The 19,393-nt window shown below is 43.7% G+C and overlaps 1 protein-coding gene across 1 annotated transcript in view; it reads left to right on the forward strand.

The window, feature by feature from the left end:
* The window catches only part of LOC144818741 (uncharacterized), a 186,854-nt gene that overhangs the window by 30,394 nt on the left and 137,067 nt on the right, over positions 1-19,393 (forward strand). Inside the window, exon 2 of the mRNA XM_078676445.1 lies at positions 7,509-7,635. Within this exon, the coding sequence (XP_078532571.1) occupies positions 7,509-7,635 (127 nt within the window). The remainder of the gene's footprint in view (positions 1-7,508; positions 7,636-19,393) is intronic.

Here is a 19,393-nt window from a genome sequence, read left to right on the forward strand (position 1 = left end):
ACCCTGAGCCTCCTAATGGGCCGTGTCAAATCGGGGTTACCAGCGGACCCTTGTCCCTCTAGGGTGTTTTGAATGGCACTCCCTGAGGTAGAGAACGAGGTCCTCAACTTGCTAAATTGGTCACTTGAAATCAGCCATGTGCCGACCAACTTTAAGGAAGCTAGAGTCATACCCTTGCTGAAAAAACCAGGGGCGGATACAACTAACCTTAAAAACTTTAGGCCAATTTCCCAGTTTCCTTTTCTGGCAAAGGTGCCTGAACAGCATGTGCTGAAAACCTTATTACACCACATAGAGGAAAATCAGCTACTCCAAATGAAACCGGTACAAAAGGGGGTGGTGATGGATGGAGCATCAGAAACAATCAAACACTCACACCCAGTCAAAAGATCTGGGTTTGATCCATCACCGTTCTTTAGCCCACTCTGCCACCCCAGTTCAGACATGGCTATATGCAAATCAGTCTGACCATGTGCCTCATGGGAACAGTACAGCCCGAACTGCCAAGCCATGCCTTCCCTGGACCGGAAACAAGCTTCCGAGGACCGGCAGGTTTCAGGGCTTACCACAGTACAGAACTGGTAATGCTACTTGTGATGGACAAACTTAGGCTCATGGCCGACAAAAAGAAGCCAGGCGCCCTGGTCCTGCTACACCTGTCCGTGGCATTCCATGTCATGACCAACTTTTGTCACAGGTCTCAGAGTTGGGCATCTAGGGGCTGGCATTTCAGTGGCTTTCATCCTTCCTGTCAGGCCGATCCCAAAGGATCCAAATTGCTGACCAGGATACTGGCGAGCCAGCATGCGGTGTCCCTCAGGGTTCGGCGTTGTCGCCCCTTCTTTTTAATGCCTATTTTCAAACTTGGGTGGCCGCATTGACCCACATGGAGTGCCAAGTCTTCAATTATGCGGATGATACCCATATCATCATACAGATTAACAACTCTCCCACGGCCCACGCACGGACGCAGAATATTCTGAAGTACACAGTTAACTGTATGACAGCCAATTCTCTCAAAATCAACCCCAATAAAACCGGGGTACTGGCCATTACCACGGATATCAACCCTTGGAGTGACCTCTTCTGGCCACGAGAGCTTAGCACTACTCCCAAGCCAGCCCCAGTCGTTCAAAGCCTAGGCATAAAAATAGATGCCAAGCTTTCCATGTCTTATCAGGTATCTACAGTGGTGGGGACATGTATGGGCCTGCTAAGACAGCTCCGGAGACTCTGCCGCCTTCTCTCATTTACGGCACTCTGAATGGCTGTGTCAGCAATGATCATGTCACGATTAGACTATGGAAACTCTCTGTTTATTGACCTCCCAGAGAAGCTGCTAACGAAACTCCAGGTAATCATGAATGATGCTGCCAGATTGATTTTCAGGCACCCAAGGCGGGCTACTGCAGCAGCTGCACTCGCTTCCGGTCAAACAGAGAACCAGGTTCAAGGGTCTGTGCATAGCCCACAAAGCCGTCCATGGTCAGACCCCAGCATACATTAAGGACCGCCTTGTAAACTATGTGCCAGGGCGGTCCCTCTGATCTTCGGATGCTGGATCTGGCTTGCCCCCGCTTTAATACTTCCTCCAAAGGGGGCAGAGCCTTTTCCACAATGATCCCTCAACTCTGGAATAAGCTTCCTGCAAGCCTTCATAAGGAATCCGTCCTCCTTCCATTCAGGAAGAAACTCAAAACACTCCTTTTTATTGAAGTCGGGGCAAAACCTAGGCCAAATTTCGGTGCACACGCCTGCAGATGTGCCGAGGTTGGGCTTTCTCTCATAGCGGTTGGAGACCTGTCTGTGAATACGTGCTTTAGAAATCCCAGTTAACATTAACATAATCTAATTTAAATCCAATCAGTACAGATATTGCAACACAGCAACAGTTTTGAGTCATGAAGGTACATTTGGAGACCCCAGCTGATACTTGGGTTTCTTCTTTACAGTGGTATCAATATGGACTTCAAAGTTTTACAGAGCTTGCTGGTGTGGGATAAGGACCAAAATCTTAAGACCTTAGAAAAGAGTGCCAAGGTGTGGAACATTTGCTAATGATGACATCTTCTGTTTTGTCGGTGTTTCATTTTATCTAGTGGTATTTTATCCTTTCTCTGACCTCTGACAGAGGGCACAGAAATGATTAGTCCATGTCCCGCTGACCACGGAGTCTAACCATTGTAAGAACTGGGGTCACCAGTTCCCCGGGGGTAGCCTGGCACGAGCAGGTAGGCACCCGAAAGCCTAGGTGTTAAGTGACTACACAGCACACGCATCCACTGAGACAATAAAACGCACGCAATGACTGAGACCACACCAGTGAGTTTGATTTAAAACAATATGCTTTTATGTAAGATCAAGGTTCAGGGTAATCAAAAATCACAGTATCAATTACTCATCAAAGCATTTCATCAGAGGGGAGTAAAGGGAGCAGTTCAATATCCAATTTAACACATCGCAATAAACATTTCATTAAAGGATTAGCATCTCATTACTTCACAATGAACCAGGGTAAAACATTTCATGAAGCATCAACTACCAAGGCACCCCGCGAAGGTGAGCCTCTCATTAAGAATGGACAACCAGTTTATCAGGCAAGGAGGAGCATGCCATGTAGCAAGAGTACACATTTCATCAGGTAAGTAACCTGTTCAGTAGGCAAATCAATTAACTTCTCACCAAGCAAGGGTGAACATTTCATTAAACTCCTTCGCAGGAATAAACTGGTCATAAGACAGGAAGAACCAGTTCATTTCCCAGCAATAAGCCTTTCATATGAACTCAGGCATAAACCTGTCCTCAGACAGGGGAAGAACATTTCATTAGATAGGAATGAAAACTTTTTATCTGGTAAGGATATACCTTTCATCAGGTGAGAATAAAAACATGTCCTTAGGGTAAAACCCTCACATTACCTGCTGCCTGAATAAGCAGTGCATTACCACTATTAATCAGGAACATTTCCTGAGGGCAAACGAAAAACATTCATCATCAATGCAGCACATTTCAATAATCATTTCACTGCAGGAGTAAAGGGTGTGATTCCTTAATCACACAGCATGACGCAATAACCCTGTCAGGGAAGAAATAACGTTTCTTGACACAGCAGTAACCATGTCAGTAGGTAAATGTAGGCTTTTAGGAAAGATGGCACTAAACGGTAGTGACCATTACATTGAAGGTATAGCATTTCATAAGACAGAAGTAAACCTTTCCTTACTCATGGATAATCATTTCATTGCTCACGGAGGGCATTCCTCCTTAACCAGGCACCCAGCAAGGGTGATCATAACATTAGGCAAGCAAAACTCTTTATAGATCAGGCAACATCTCCTTATAAGAGAACAAGCATCTCATTATGTAAGCAACCTCTTCATTATAGAACTGTAGGCATTTCAATCCCCAGGTCAGTAGGTCAGAATCAGCATTTCAGTACCTACACTAAGCAGGCATAAACATTTCATTAAGCCGGAATGACATTTCAGCAATCACTACCAGTAGGAATGAGCCCTTCATTGATCAGGGCTAACCAGGCCATTATGCAGACACAGTAAACAGGAGAAAACATTTCCATTTCACAGGAATAAACAATGCACCAGCAAAAGTACTTCATCAATCCCCAAATAACCCAGGTGTCAGGGCCTACACTAGCTGGCATTTAACTAGAGTAACTCTTTCCCTGTATTAGGAGTAAAACAGGTTAGAAATCAGGCAACCTTTAAAAACAGTAACAGACCCCTAGCCAGGGGTGCATTCTACTAGCCCCGCTACAGGGCCCCCCGGGGGTTCTGCCCAGTTCTAAGCCTTGTATGGGGCTAATGGGGGCCGACGGGGCCCAGTCACCAGTTTCCCCCAGGAAGGGGAGAACTCAGGGCCTCCCGGGGCCTTCCGCCCTCCTCCCTGGGGGTTTTTCTGACTTTTCAGCCGTTAATTAAGGCCAACGAGGCCCAGCAACAGTTCCCCCCAAGGGGAGGGGCGCTCTCTAGGCCTCCCTCCTCTCCCGGGGGTTACCTTTAATCTTTGGCCCTCCGAGGGCCCTTGCGGTGGTTTCTGGTGGGAAGGGAGGACTCCGGTCCTCCCGGAGGCCTCACGCGTCCTGGGGATCTCTTTCGGCCCCTCCGGGGCTTGCGCCGGCTGGTGGGGGGGACCCTTGCACTCTCTCGGGCCTTCCCTGATGACGAAAGGCTGTTCCCGGGCCTTCCGCAGCCTCCACGGCCCGGGAACCAATCAGGATGCGGCGCAGGAGGGACTTGGCCTCAGCGGCCAATGATAGAGCAGCTCCTGAGGGCGCTTCAGCAGCAGCCAATTGCTGCGCGGCGTTGTCCGGAGAGGGGTGGGTTCTCACTCCTCTCCGAGCCCCCTGGAATGTCTCACGCTTCGGAGGGACCGGTCCCGGGCCTGTTCTGGTTGGGTGCCGGGCCCCCGAGCCAATCCACGGCTCGATTTCCGGGGGCTCGGCCGTGCTACCCAATTGGTGCGTGGCGGGGGCGGAGTCCGGGACGCGCCCCCGTCACGTGACGAGAGATCCCGGTTTCAAGGCCTAGTGCGGCCTAGTGGACTCAGTGTGGCGGCCCTCTCCTGGCACCGAGGGGGCAACGATGTCGACGCTGGCTCCGATGAGGGAGTGCCGGGCAAAGCACGGTGGCGGACGGCATCGCTCGCAGGCACAGCGCGTCACGGGGATTTCTACGTGCTCCGCTGGGGCCGCGGCCACAGGGATCGTATTCCTCAGGCGCCTCAGCAGGCGCGAACAGCTCCGGGCCGCGCGGTGAGTCTGGCCCTGCCGCAGCGCTTCTTGGGCCCCGAGGGGGGGGCTCCACACGATGGGGGCAGAGGCCAAAACACAGCGCCTCAGGTGTCACGCCAGTTACGGGCTCAGCGCCTCCACAGGCAGCAATAATCTTCCGAATCTCAGCGCTTCTGGAGGGGCACACAGCGCCTGAAGGCCAGTTGGTGCTTGGCAATTATAGCGCTAGGAAGGCCACAGCACCCCTGACAGTCCAGCGCTTGAGGGGAAAACACATCGCTCTTCTGGCACAGCCGTTCTGGGGTCGACAGCGCTGGGCAGTTCGGTCAGCTGTGGTAGATCAGGCAGTTCTGGGGGCTAGCGCTATGAAGGAGGAGCGCTTAGCAGTACAGGCAGTTTAGTCAGGGGGATGAGGCAGGACAGCGCTGGGGACACAGGTTAAAGCAAGGGGGCGCAGAGATGGCACAGCCCAGTACCTGGTTGATCCCCAGTAGTCCTGGTTGCATAAGAAAGGGGTCTTCTTCTTGGTGCTTGATGGTTACTGCGACCTTGGTAGATAGCAGTTTCTTGGTTTCTTGAAGGGGGGGTTGAGTTGAGGGCTGCTGACAGGATTCCTCAGCAGGTCACTTCAGGTGGTCCCTGGGTTCCCATCCCGCCGGGCCAGATCAGTGGGCTAGTTCAGGGTTCCTCCCTCTACTTAAAAGGCAGAACCTAAGCCATGTCACTCCCAGTGGCATAGGCCCCTGACCAGGCCCTACCGCCTAAGTCTCCTGCGTGGGTCCCCCAGGTCAGTGATGCCCCAACTGACTGGAAAGTTTCCCTCCCTTTCTTCATATAGGCTCAGGTCAGGTGACCACCCTCTAAGGCGGCAAAAATAGGCTCTGCCCCTATTCTAGAAGGTGCCAGGAGCTTTCCTACTCTAACTGTGGGCAGGTAAGGCAGGCTGGAATGGCTTCAATGTTTAGGGGTTCCAGCCAGCTCCTGGCAACTAGAATGCGCCTGAAAAGACCACGCCGCAGTAGCAGGGGTCAGTGGCAGCCATGTTGGGGGTAGAGAGCACCTGCACCTAGCATAGATTTCAATATTACACAGGGCAGCTCAACCTCACCGGGCCTATACAACTTCATTACTGTGGGAGGACCCCCTGAATTAGGGGAGCGAAAAACAAAGATTTTTAGGGAAAAGGGCCAAGTCCAACAACCATATTTAAGTGTCATCAAGCTTAGGTGCATAATCTGAGCTCATGAAATCTAATAACATTAGTTATGGATATGTCCTGTACATTAAGTAGGAATGGCGATAATGGCGAACATTTTGGTATAGTGCCGTTAATCAGTTTCAAAGTCAACAGGAAAGGCTCAGAGCTATCTTTTGGTTTCTATCAGAGATACCGGTGGTAAACCACTTGCCCACTGCTCCTTCAGTATCGGCTTCATGAAGTTCTTGACTTAATAGTCTATGGTCTGCAGTGCCAGATTCCACTGATAGATACCGCTGATTCGCTGTAGAATATCACTCATGTTGTAACAGCTCTAAAGAGACGAGAAATGGTGGCCCATGTTTTATTCACTGCCAGATGGCTCTAGGCAATATCTATGTTCTAAATGTAATATTAGGACGTCAAATAATTGATGTTTAATATCAATCTGAAACATTATAAACAACCCAATATTGATGTAAACTTTATTGTGATGGTTTGTAGATTTGGAGTTGGAACGGTAAACCTACTTCAAAATAAGTATTTTTTTAATTATTTAACACTTCAAGTAGTGCTCTTATACTATGAGGTATGAGGGAGATTTTCAATGTAACACAAACAGTGACAATATTGTCTTACATCGAATAATAAAAAGTGTGTGAACTAGCAGATTTAAGTAAATTAAAGTAATGTAACATGCAAGGATAGTAGATGGGTGTCAAAACAGGGAAACAGAGGAAAAGATGATCTAGCTAAAATAAGCGGACAACAAAAGAACTGTGTGGAACAAATCAACTCTGGATGGGGGATGAATGGTGAGAGAGGAAGATGGGGCGAAAGAAAACTGGTCCAGAGGAGCTGCCAACAAGTCGAAGGAAGTTCAAAGCAATATTAGATTGCAACACGTGGCTTGGTAGGAAGAGGATTCAAAGGCCAGATAGAGTCTAAAAGGTTGTGCAGAAGGCAAAGTGAGAGAGAACCTGAGAGTAACACACAGTTCAGTAGGCAGAGGTGCCAGAATCAAGGCATGGGACAGAGTGATGCATGGGTGGTGGAACCAATGCGGAGAGATGGTTTATTTCATTGAAGGGGCAGAGCGCATAACTAATAATCAAGAGTGGGTTCGAGGATGAAATCACAGGTGAGAGTAAGGCTGTATCTATTTACCTTGATGATATAGTAGTAGTCAGTACTGTAGAGTTGATAATGACGCAGATTGATATTTTTAAATTCTGTATTATGACACTCAACCAGTTTGTCTTGCATTATTTTTACTGTTTATTGCCAGTGGTTGTTGACCGTGAATTGATAGCTCAACTACTGAGATAAAATGGTGTTTTGCGTTGTGCACAAAAATATGTGAATCTTCTTAACATATGGACTACATTACCTGTGTTTGGGTAGGGGAGAATTCACAAAACACAAATGTTAAAGCCTCCTTCTCTGCTTGACTGCCCAAGCAGATAGAAGCATTGTACTATTTTAATTGTCCAGCTTACACATATTATGTTTTGGCTAGTATGGTTGTTGAGAATATCTTACAGTTTTTTGTTTTTTCAGGCACCCGTTACATTTCAGGATGTCGCTGCCTGTTTCTCTGAAGAGGAGTGGAAGCTTTTACACGAATGGCAGAAGGAACTTTACAGGAATGTAATGAAGGAAATTCACCAGGCATTAATTTCTCTTGGTAAAATCATATTCTCCATATTTTATAAGGATGGCGATTTAGTTTTGGTATATTTGGTAGTAAAAGGATGTTAAGCCAGGAAGCTGAGTCAGCAGAACACTTGGGTATACTTGTCTAGGCCCGAGCTTAACATTTTTTTTTCCTTCTAAAGTACTTGCACCAATTTGTAATTTTGTTAAGTTATACTTAACTAAATAACATACATTTTAAAATGCAACAGTCCCTAATAAAATACTATTGTACACTATGGTAACTCTAATTTATCTTGAATGATGGATGCTTTACCATCAAATATTTAGAAACAATAAAAATGTACGTTCTGTTCATAGGTATAATGGGCAGACTTGCCAATTTTCCCTGTTTGAAGACACCCTTCTTTGCAGTAATTTCTGTTTTTTTTATGGTTCTCTACTCAACAATTTTAAATATTGAGAGCTGTGATTAATGGCCATCCAGTGTTCAGGGTTAATGATGAACAAAATACAAAATTTCATGGATGGGAAATTTAAGTGTGTTTAAGAGCACTCCCCAGGATGTTGTAATCTGTCACTAGAGGGGACCAGAAAGGACATTATGGTCCATGCCCAGTTCTATTGAGGCCCTGCTCAGCTTTAGCAAAATGTATTCATATATTTTTCGGTCTCACCTTGGCAGCACTTGCTCTGTCTCTTCGAGACATGCTGTATTCAGGTATGAACTTTAAGCTCCGTCCATTTCCCGACCACCTTTTCAATTGACTCCTGTTACTGTCCTTTGTAAACGGTAGCTTTTAATTCATTATTAGGTTTAGTAGTCCCTCCTTTTCTCCTGTTGTAACCTCCTATGAGGACTGCCCCATTACATGTGTTGTTACTGTCTATGAGCACTGATTTCTTAAATGAATTTCTCCTGCCTGCCGTTGCAGGCAGAACACACTCTCCAGCAACTTCTTTTTTTAATCCAGCATGATGCGCTCTGCGCTTTATCTTATGTTTTTGGGCTTCAGCTGCAATAATGGTGTTCACACCTTTGTTTTCTTATGTGTGAGAGTCACCACTTTTTTTTTAATCCAGCACGATGCTCGTCTCGATTTATGTTAGGTTTTTGGACTTCGGCTGCAAAAATGGCGACTGCGTCTGTTTTCTTATGTGCGGCTTGCGGAAATTGATGTTAGAACTGCACACAATATACTTTTTTTTTTTTAAATCAGCGAGGCACTCTGCGCTTTTTTTAAATGCAGTGCAGACTGTTGCGCTTTATTATAATTTTTTTTTTTTAGCCATGCATAATCTTATGTTTTTTTCAGCAGCGTAGCATGCCGCTCTTGAACTTAAACAATATTGGCCATGCCTTTCTGCTGCACGGCTCACCCAGCTTAATCTAAGTGTCCTTTTTTCCTTGCTGACAGCTGGGGATGTGTCCTCCACCTGGTGCTGAGGGGATTAGCTTCCCTTCTATTTGAAGCTTTAGCTTCTGTTTCCTGCTGCAGTGCTCAGGTTGCCTACTTGGATTGCCTGCATCTGGCGGAAGCCCATGTAGGTCACTCTATTTCTAGGTGTGGCTCACAGAAGTTGAGGTTAGGACTGTGCACAAAAGAATGTTTTTTTTTAAAAGCAGCGCGGCGTGCCGTGCTTTTTTTAAAAGCAGCGCGGCACACCGAGCTTTATTTATTTTTTATTTTTTCAGGTGCGCATAATCTTCTGTTTTCATTTCAGCGGCACGTCAATTTTAACGACTTCCCTAACAGGTTGCTCGATATTGGGATAGTGTAATTTACTATTCCAACTCCAGTCTGCGCAACAGTAGTGAAGATGTTGGACTTTTTTTCCAACACAACTCCGCCATTGCGCCCCCCCCCCACGCAAGTCGTTGTAAATGACTTGCGGGTAGGACGATTGTGTGCCAAAGATGCATTCGTTCTGCTGCCAGTGCTGTGAAAGCACAGTGTGATTGGGGCTTCATCCTAAAGGATGTTTTCGAACGCCAGTAGCTCTAGCTTTCACAAATGACCTATTGCACTGCAAATGCTTGTTTTTATGAAATCAAGCCTGCAGTCTTCATTAGTAAAGAAGCCACTTATGTCAACCACCACAAGATCGTGCCAGATTGTTTTCCCTTTTCCTGGAGTACATTTTCTTTTCAATAATTGAAAAATACGTAAGGAGCTCCAGAGGGTGCACGTTTTTGCCCCAGGACTCGCGAATAATTTTGCCGTCCTAATAACAACCTGTTGACAGGCAGCCTCCTTCTTCTAGTGGGCAGAGCATAATCTAGAACTACGTCTCTAATCTAATTTTCCTGCTTCTGGGAGAGGAGACAAGACCTGTTGCATTCTCCTTTTGGAACTAGTCTTCCCGTTCTGTGGGAGACGCCCAATATCAAGATAGAAACCTTAGTCAGGGCTGACGGCCGCCCAAATGATTCTGTAGCTGGAATACAGACCTCTACGTTTCTGGGTGGTATATTGCCTTGCCTTCTTGGTGAGATCGTGAGGAACTGTGCTCTACATCTCTTGCCGTAAGCTTTCTGGATTATCTGAAGCAGGTAATACTTTTCTTTTGCTGTGGTGAGAAACAGTGCTTTAAGCCACTCATACTGTAAGTCACCTGAAATGTCTAAAGCAGGTATAAACTTCTCTTTTCTTATCAATAGGGGATACTTTATAATTACCTTTGCGTCAGAAACTTTTGACTGTCTTCTGCTTCTACATAGCCTTTGCCCCTTCAGGAATTTTCACTTTGTTGTGTCTGTTTTGCATGCCCTCGTCTCCGTTTACCTACTGTATGTCTGTTGTTCATTATAGTAAATCTTTCTTTCAAGGAACCTTGTACACTTGTGTTACATACCCTGCCTCTGTTTCCTGCCAGTTCTTATAGTATTGTATTGTGCTGCTATAGGTGTGAGTCAACCCCCACCTTTACTCAACGATATGTGAGCGCTAAATTTGCCATGGGAATGGTGGGCCTGGATCTTTGAATCTTATTTAACCCCTTCCATGCTCATGACGAGCTCAGCTCGTCATGCAGTGCACTGCTCCTGTGCTGATGACGAGCTGACCTTGTCATGAACAATGTAAAATCAGACTAGTCAGCACCCAGCGGGAATTGCCTTAGCACCAATGTGGTTAAGAGCTATTGGAGGGGAGAAATCCTTAATGGACAAACAGCACGTGCTATTACATAAATTGGGTATAAATGAAAGGAAGATATTTGTAGATGGAGATGGGGAAAGAGACGCGTTTTGATCTTTACAAAGTAACGCACAAACAATTTGAATAGCAGTTCAGTGTGAAAATCAGTGTTGTGCTTAAGAGGCACAGATTCGTTAGCAGGGTTCAAAGTAAAAATGAAAAGGTGGCAAGTTAAATTGCGATACTGAGAGGGGTGTCAGCAACCTGTGATTTTGCAACATTAAAGGATTTCCTCATCACAGACCTGTTTTTCAGGTCCATTAACGATCCCAGGGTACAAGAGTGGCTGCTAGCCCTGAATCCATAATTTGTCTAGCTATAGATAATGCCAAAAGTATTGAACATACACCAAAATGTGTTAGAGCTGAAAATGTCATGTGAGTCCCTCAAAGTTACAAATGAAGTTAATGATGTGACAAATTCTGATGAGATTTGTATAACGAAAATGCACTGGCGCAAAAAAATAAAGGTACAGATAGAGAAACTAAAATGCTTCAGATGTGAGAACAACACCCCCTCAGCGAATAAGCCCAAATGTCCTGCACACAGCGTAACTTGCAGGAAGTGCAACAAGAGGGGCCATTTTGCCAAAGTGTGTAGAAATCTAGAAAGCAAGGAAGTTTATAACCGCAGACCTTAGGATGACGAAGAGAAGTACAAATTAGTTTTCCATGTAAATACCAGTCCCGATAGCCAGGTGTCTTACCCACCCCGACTGTGTAGCCTTCCGGGTATTCGATGATTCCTGCTCCCCTTTTTTCACACCTCTTTATTGATTTTCTTACATTAGTACAGTAAATTCAATACAATTTGGTAGTCATTGTAACACATATATGGCTTTGCTTCTACCTTTGCCAGGAACCCGTCCCACCATGTGTATTGGGATCCTTATCCTTCCAGCACTCTAGTGCTGGACAGTTCATCAATTTCTGCAGCAGCCCATTTGCATAAGTCTCTCAGCCTTTCCTGAAAGGCTGGGGCCATCGACTTGCTCCAGGACATCGCTATGTGCCTTTTCGCTAGCACCAGGGCCAGGTCAACAAATCTACAGATATCTTTTTTTTGCGTGTTGTCAGTCCCGATAAGCAAGTCTCTATCTCCTTAGGGTCCAGTCTCCCTGCTAGTTTGGGTAGAAAGCTCAGTATTTTTCCTCAGAACTATTCTATCACAGAACATAGCCAGATCATGTGGAGAAAGTCTTCTTCTGTGCACATACACAAAGGGTATCTTGTTTATCCTGGGTACATTTGTCCTATTCACTTCGGGGTGAGATATGTGTGGTGCAGGTAGTTGAATTGCATGTATGGTAATTTGGAGTTTTTTTTTTTTAGAGCTTGACTTCACACTGCTAAGACTCCGCTCCCACCTGCTTGGGGGTCATTCGTGGCCTACCTGCTCCTCCCATCACTCCTTGAGATCCATCAGATATTTGTGCAGTGTCTGTATCACTGCATAGTAGAGACAAGTGATGGCAAGCCTGGTGAGAACATGTGTGAATATTACCTACAATAGTGTCAAAGTTACCGAAGCCTTCTGTCCAGCCGCCCTGTTGGTTGTAGCCTGGTGTGTCAGAACATTATGTAGCAGGAAGTGGCCTGCACCCAGTTTTTGCCCCTCCCGAAGGTCCTCTCAGTAAACATGGCATCCCAGACCCATATATCTGCCTATTCCCAGGGCCGTAAATCATAAATCATCGCCATTTCACTATTCTCATCGGAGTGTGGTCCCCTCTGGCTCTTTATCTATGCTCATTAGCCAGTCACATATGGGACACTTGGTGAGGTGCCCCATAATGTCCTACATTTCCCAAGCCCTCGGCATTGCCAGCCATCACATTGGAATGAGGCAATGGCATAATAAAGTTCATAATTGGGGATAATTTCACTTGCCGTAACTATATTTCAAAGGGTAATGCAGCACACACTTAAGGAACTACACAATATCGTGTTTGCAAGATGACATTGATTTTTGGGTCCTCAGAAAACGAACATAGTGACGCCTAAAGGAGGTTCTCCATAACCTCAAGACTGCAAGATTTACCATATAGAAAGCAAAGTGTAAATTTGATGTAAGGTCAGTAGATTAACTGGGGATCACCATTTCCGCAGATATGTTCAAGTCCAGGTGCCACCTAATTGAGTCTGTTAAAATTGCTCTGTCACCTGCCAGCAAAGAAGAACTTCAATCCTTTTAGGGTTTGGTGGAGTTCATGTCAAATTTGTCAAACAATTCGCTGATAAATCTTATTCTTTAAAACCTTTGTTAAAAAAGTGCAGTGCTTAATTTGAGGCGGTGTTTTCCAGTGCTCAGCACCGGCACTTAATTGTTAGCACCAGCGCTTAGGACAGTCTGCCACAATGTGGCACTTTCTAGGTAATTCAGAGATGATCACACCAACAGTTAATTATTATTTCTATAATAATTAAAATTGACTATTACCTGCCGACCAAGCCATTTATATTGCTTGGGGGCCCAAAATAGTCCGAACTGTCACACTTGCAAACATGTGATGGTTAGTAGCTGTGGTGTTACTATCACTGGCAGCGCTGCTGGGGCAATGTGTGGTGGAAGCTGCAGTGGCCTCCTGGCGAGAGCCCTGCCACTTATTTTTTTTTTACAAATTAAGCAATGAAAAAGGGGTTCTATTCGAACAGGATACAGAGCATCAGAAAACATTCACTGCCTTAAAAATTCTATTGTCAATACCCCCAACATAAGAAATTTCAATGTAAGATTAAAAACCATACTGACCACCGACGCAAGTAACAAGAACCGTATCTTAAAATGTGAGGGTAGGAAGAAGGATTTTGCATCCAGGTCCCCCGAAGATGTAGAGTTTAACAATTGCACTGTAAAGAGAGAAGCGCTACTCTGCTCTGGGCAACTAGCCATTTTAAATGTTACCTTTGGGGCTTGCCCTTTACCTTAAGAACTGATCGCAAACCATTCGTGTCCATATTCTCCACAAAGTGGATGGAAAGAACCATAGACAGGATTTCCAAATGGGTATTGGGTCTGCAGGTTTTAAAAACATATATTGGTATAGTCCACAATATTAAATTACTAAACTGAAGCATAAACCATAATAATTACTGGGAAAAAATGTCCACACTATTCTTATGTTGGATGAATATCCAACTCGTCTTACAAACATCTACGAAAGTGCAATGTGCTTAATATTTGACTATTCTTATAATGTAACGATCCAGAACCCCAGAAATCAGTCAACATGTTTAAATAGTCCTTTTGCCATGTTTCTTCATATTTAGCCACATGATTTTTCCTTTTTTGTATAGTTTGATAAAAAAAAATATTGCTTAATTTTCTGCTGCCAATGATACAGAAGCGAAAAGTCTGGGCGATTCCCTCATTGCAAAATAAGTGACTGAGCCTCTGATGGCCACAAAAATAAACACACACTAAAAGTCTTCATGAACGTACTATTCCTCATATAACCAAAGAGGATAGTGACCAGATCTGATGACAAAAGCCTGTTAATACTAAGAGTTAGTAATATAAGGAACTGGTTCCAAAATATGGTGAAGTGGAAACAGGCTGCTATAACATGCCGCCAATTTCCAACCTGTACTTGCTGCCACATAAAACGGCACTTAGGGAAGGATGGGTAAAACGTATTGATGACTCCTGGGGTATAATAAAGCAGCCATCTAGCATAACATTCTACCCTTCTAAGATTTGCTGCTCTGAAAAGTTTATAGCTAAATTGCAAAATTGTACCCCATTCTTGCATTGTGAGCCTAAACATTGTTTCTCTTTCAACCTTACCCAAATGTTGAGTGAGAAGATGTATATGAAAATCATAATGTATGTATTTATACCACATCCCACCCCTCTAACATTCAGTTTAAAATTAGTTTTAAAAACTACTTAGCTTTCGCATACTTTTAATCTTCAAGAAGATTAAAAGTAGACCGCCTCCCATTGTCATTGCTGATGTACAATCCGAACTGGTTTCAGGTTATCCAGAGATAGTTCATCTTAAAATCTGCTATTGGTTATACCCAAACATGTCCCAGCAAGATACCTCTTCTCTTGAGAGTACTAGATCTAAACCTTTACAATTATTGAGTGTCAATATATCATGACAATTTGGGATCTGTATGCCTTAAAAATTTCAATTTTTGTGAAAAGCTAACTCCCGAGTTGATGTGTACCCTGTTTTTTTGGGCAAATGTAATATTTTAAGAAAAGTAGGTAACTGCAATCCTTTATCTTTGATCATTAAGTACAATATAAAATTGTCAAAAATGGAAGTTGAGATTGCAGTATTACAACAGGACATCATATTTAAGCAAGCAGCCTTTTAATAAACTGTTAACTGAGATAAAGCCAGTTTGCCATGTTCTTTATTTAATTGTAAACAATTCAATTTGAGGCCTGGGCGTCAACTTTTCCAAATAAACTTTCGAATCAGCCTATCTACCTGAGTAAAAAATATCTTAATGGGAAAATTTGCCAGCAAAGAAAAGAAACAATGGTAATACGGACAGCTTTTCACAAATGAAAGCAACCCTTACTATAATGGAGAGAGATAGTAGTAGATCCCATTTATTCTGCAGATTCCTTACCTTCACTGAAGTAGCGGTATAATTCAGCATAAATAAATCTGCATAATTGCCCGTCACATAAATTCCTAGACATCCCACCACCATGGAGGGATGATATCTACTTCTGAGGCCCATAGATAAATTCTCCACAGAGTCATTGAACAAAAAAATATCAGATTTACCGTGATTTATTTTATACTCCAACTCCTGAATAGTATGCAGTGAATTATGTTTTTTTTATTTTTCCGCACGCAAGTATAAATAGGATACAGCTTTTGTTTTGGCATACCAGGAACTGGAGGGCAAATATTAGCATTATGCTGATTACTAAGTGCCAAAGGCTCAATAAAAAGGAGCAAATAGTATTGGGGACATAGCGCAGACTTGACATGTTCGCTAGGAAATATTAATCTTGCTAGCTTCTGAAGAATTTATAATAATTGTAGCTGAGCCTCATCGTAAAGGTTTTTCAAACTGCAATATATGATCCAGGAAAGAAAAGATTCAAGAATTTGAAATAGTTTCTCATTTTACCAGGTCCAAAACCTTTTCAGCATCCAACATACTTGCTGAACAAATATTATTTAGGGAAAAATTATCAAACGCTTGTATCAAGTACGATTAACCAAAATACTTCTATTCGATAAAAAGCCATCCTTATCTTGAACCTTCAGAGAGGATGCAGTTACCATCACACCATTATCTACTATCATTTTCAAACAGCTCATAATCCACGTTTAATTTGAATTTGGTGATGATTTATTTGGGTCACATGCTGGTTCGTCACTCTTCAATATACTGACAGCTACTACTTCGAAAAAAAGAAGCTGGAGGCTCCCCCTTGCAAAGTCAAATCAGATAAGCTAACCAAGATCTCTTTTAGTTCGAGATAGAAAATGTGATTACCCTCAATGGGTAACTCAGTGCACCTCGCAGATTTGGCACTGGTCCTATCATTTAACACTAGCTGAACCTCAGAGAGAGATTTTAAAAAAAAGCTCAATTTCCAATCAACTTTTTATTTTTTTTAAATTTTTATTTAGCCATAGTATAATTCATTACATCACAAGCAAATACGCAAATAATTACAATTAACGCAATCCAACATAAATATAAAGGAGCACAACGGGAAAGAGCATAGAATGCACAATCAATCAAAATTAAGCATGAAATTGAATTTGTTAAAATAAACACAAGCATTAATCCCATTGAATACAAGACCACACTCGTTTGAATTGTAACCAAGAGCGTGGACCTCTGGCTTTGGCAAGTGCCATCTCCATTTCATATATGTCTCTCAGCAAGACCCAAAAATCCTTAGTACTAGGACTTTTAGTTTCAATACAGCTCCCCTTCGGTCATCTTAATATCATGACCAACTAACGAAGACAAAACTTGCTTAATACCAAACCAAAAGGTACTCAGCCTTGGACAACTAATAAACAAGTGTCTTAAGTCGGCAGCGTACTCCTGACATTTCGGACAGAATGACTTAGGTGAAGGCGACTGATTCACCGCCCATTTAGAAATAATTTCCGGAGTAGTATAGCATAAATATAACCCTATGCTGTTGCAATTTCAAACTCACAGATGCCACTGCTACATCTATCATCTCCAGTGATTCCTGTATATCTTCTTTAATTATAACTGTGTTGAACATCCGACTTAACTTCAACGCCATTTGCAACCCATCATCACTTACATTGGCAAGCAATGCCTGATATATTTTACCTATTGCCCTCGTCCTATAGTCTGCAAAAATGCAGACAAGACCTCAGATGTGAAAGGCATCTGTAATAAACCAAGACCTCGAATAAAATAGTTTGCAAATACTTGAAAAATGTATTGTCCAGAATTCCAAACTCTTCTTTTAAAGCAATAAACGTCCGGAACCCTTGCCCATCGTACAACTGCCCCAGCTGCGTTAACCCCTTACTTTGCCACCTTTTCCCAACAACATTGTGAAATATCTCTGGTAGAATGGGATTACCCCACAGCCTAGTAATCATCTGAGAGCTTTGGAAATTCTATCATGCTCTGACATTGCATCATCAAATCAGAATAAATACATTCACTGCATTGATACATTTATTTCTAATGGCTAAAAATGGACTGCCTAACATGTTATGATCTGCCTTAAGTAAAGCCGATTCTGGTTAACAATTTCTTATAACGTTCTTATTATTTGTATTTATGGTATTTATAGAGCGCAAACAATCATCCCCAATGGGATATCACGGCGCTATCCTGACAGTAGTGAATAGTTAACAGATAACAGAGTGGGGATTGTGTTTAGTCAGATTTTGGGAAAAGAAATGTTTTTAGTTGCTTCCTGAAGGACAAATAACAGTCTGTTAGTCTGAGTTCCTGCGGCAGCTTGTTCCAGTTATTTGGTGCCAGGTGGGAGAACGCCCGTCCACCCATCCTAGCTGTTTTCACACGAGTGTTGCTTGCTCTAGCAGCCGTACAGGAACGCAGGTTCCTCGTTGGAGCATAGAATCTGATTTTAATTTTTAGGATGCGAGGGCCCGTATTGTGCAATGCTTTATGTGTTATGCACATTAGCTTGAAGATAGCTCTCTGTCTCATTGGTAGCCAGTGAAGCTCACGCAGGCAGCTTTTGGCTGGGTCGTACTTCCTTTTATTGCAAATTGCCTTTGCTGCAGCGTTCTGTACGACTTGTAGTTTCGTGAACAGATAGTCCGCCATTCCCACAAACAGGGAATTTCCGTAATCCAGCCTACTCATTAATAAAGACTGGACAAGTATCTTCCTACATTCAGTGGGGATCCATGGAAAAATTTGCTGGAGCATCTTGAGTATTGCAAAGCCTTTGCCACAGATTGTGGATACATGGGTTTTCATACTCAGGGTATTATCTAGAGTCACACCTAAATTTATGGCCATTGATGCTGGGATAGGGGCGGTGCCCAGAGTTGTGGGCCACCAGCTGTTATCCCATAGGTGTGTATGTCTACCAAACAGCAGAATCTCAGATTTGTCTGCGTTTAGTTTGAGACAATGGCTATGCATCCAGTTGGCTAGTTCGGTCAGGCAGTTCAGTAGCCTATTCTTAGGGCCGTCTTCTTCATCTAATGAAATCATTAGTTGGGTGTAAGAGCAGATCCCAACACCCCACTTTCTCCCTATATCAGCTAGTGAGGAGACAAACACATTGAATAGGATTGGGCTCAATGAGGCCCCTTGTGGGACCCCATACTTGATGTTCAGGGGAGGGGAAACAAAATCACCCATTCGTACTGACTGTGTTCTGCCTTGCATGAAAGACTGCAACCATCCTAATGCCTTATCCCGGATACCCTTGGCTGCTAGGATTTCCAGGAGTCGGTGGTGTGGGACGGTGTCAAATGCTGCCGAGAGGTCTAGTAGAATCAAGGCGACTGTCTTTCCCTGATCTACCTTGGTTCTGATATTGTCTGACACTGCCAGGAGTGTTGTCTCAGTGCAATTGTTAGCCCGGAACCCTGTCTGGGAACTATCCAATAGATCATAGGTCTCTAAGAATTTGGAGAGCTGCCTGTTGACCAATTTCTCCAGCACCTTAGACAAATAAGGAAGTTGGGAAATGGGCCGATAGTTTGCCGGGTTATGAATATCAGATCCTGCTTTTTTTAGTAAGGGAGTAACTATGGCGTTTTCCCAATACTTCGGGAATTCAGCAGAGTTCAATGATAGATTGAAGACTTTGGTTACAGCTGGGCAGATTGTTGATGTTAATTGTGAGAAAATATGATGCGGGCATGGGTACAGTGGGGAGCCTGATTTTACTTCCAACATAGCTTTGCCCACTTCCTCCTCTGAGAAAGGGCCGAATCTAGGACAGCTAGCCAGAACTGGGGATGTTACACAAGGTTGTGGTTGCTTTGATTCGATGTTGGAAAAAGAGGCATAGATCGTATCAATTTTTTCACAGAAATAATCATTAATTTTATTGCAGCCTTCCTGCGAGGGGGTAAGATCCACTGATAAATTAACTGGGCTGCATAACTCTTTGACTATT

This window comes from Lissotriton helveticus, chromosome 2_1, assembly GCF_964261635.1.
Source record: "Lissotriton helveticus chromosome 2_1, aLisHel1.1, whole genome shotgun sequence".
NCBI lineage: Eukaryota > Metazoa > Chordata > Amphibia > Caudata > Salamandridae > Lissotriton > Lissotriton helveticus.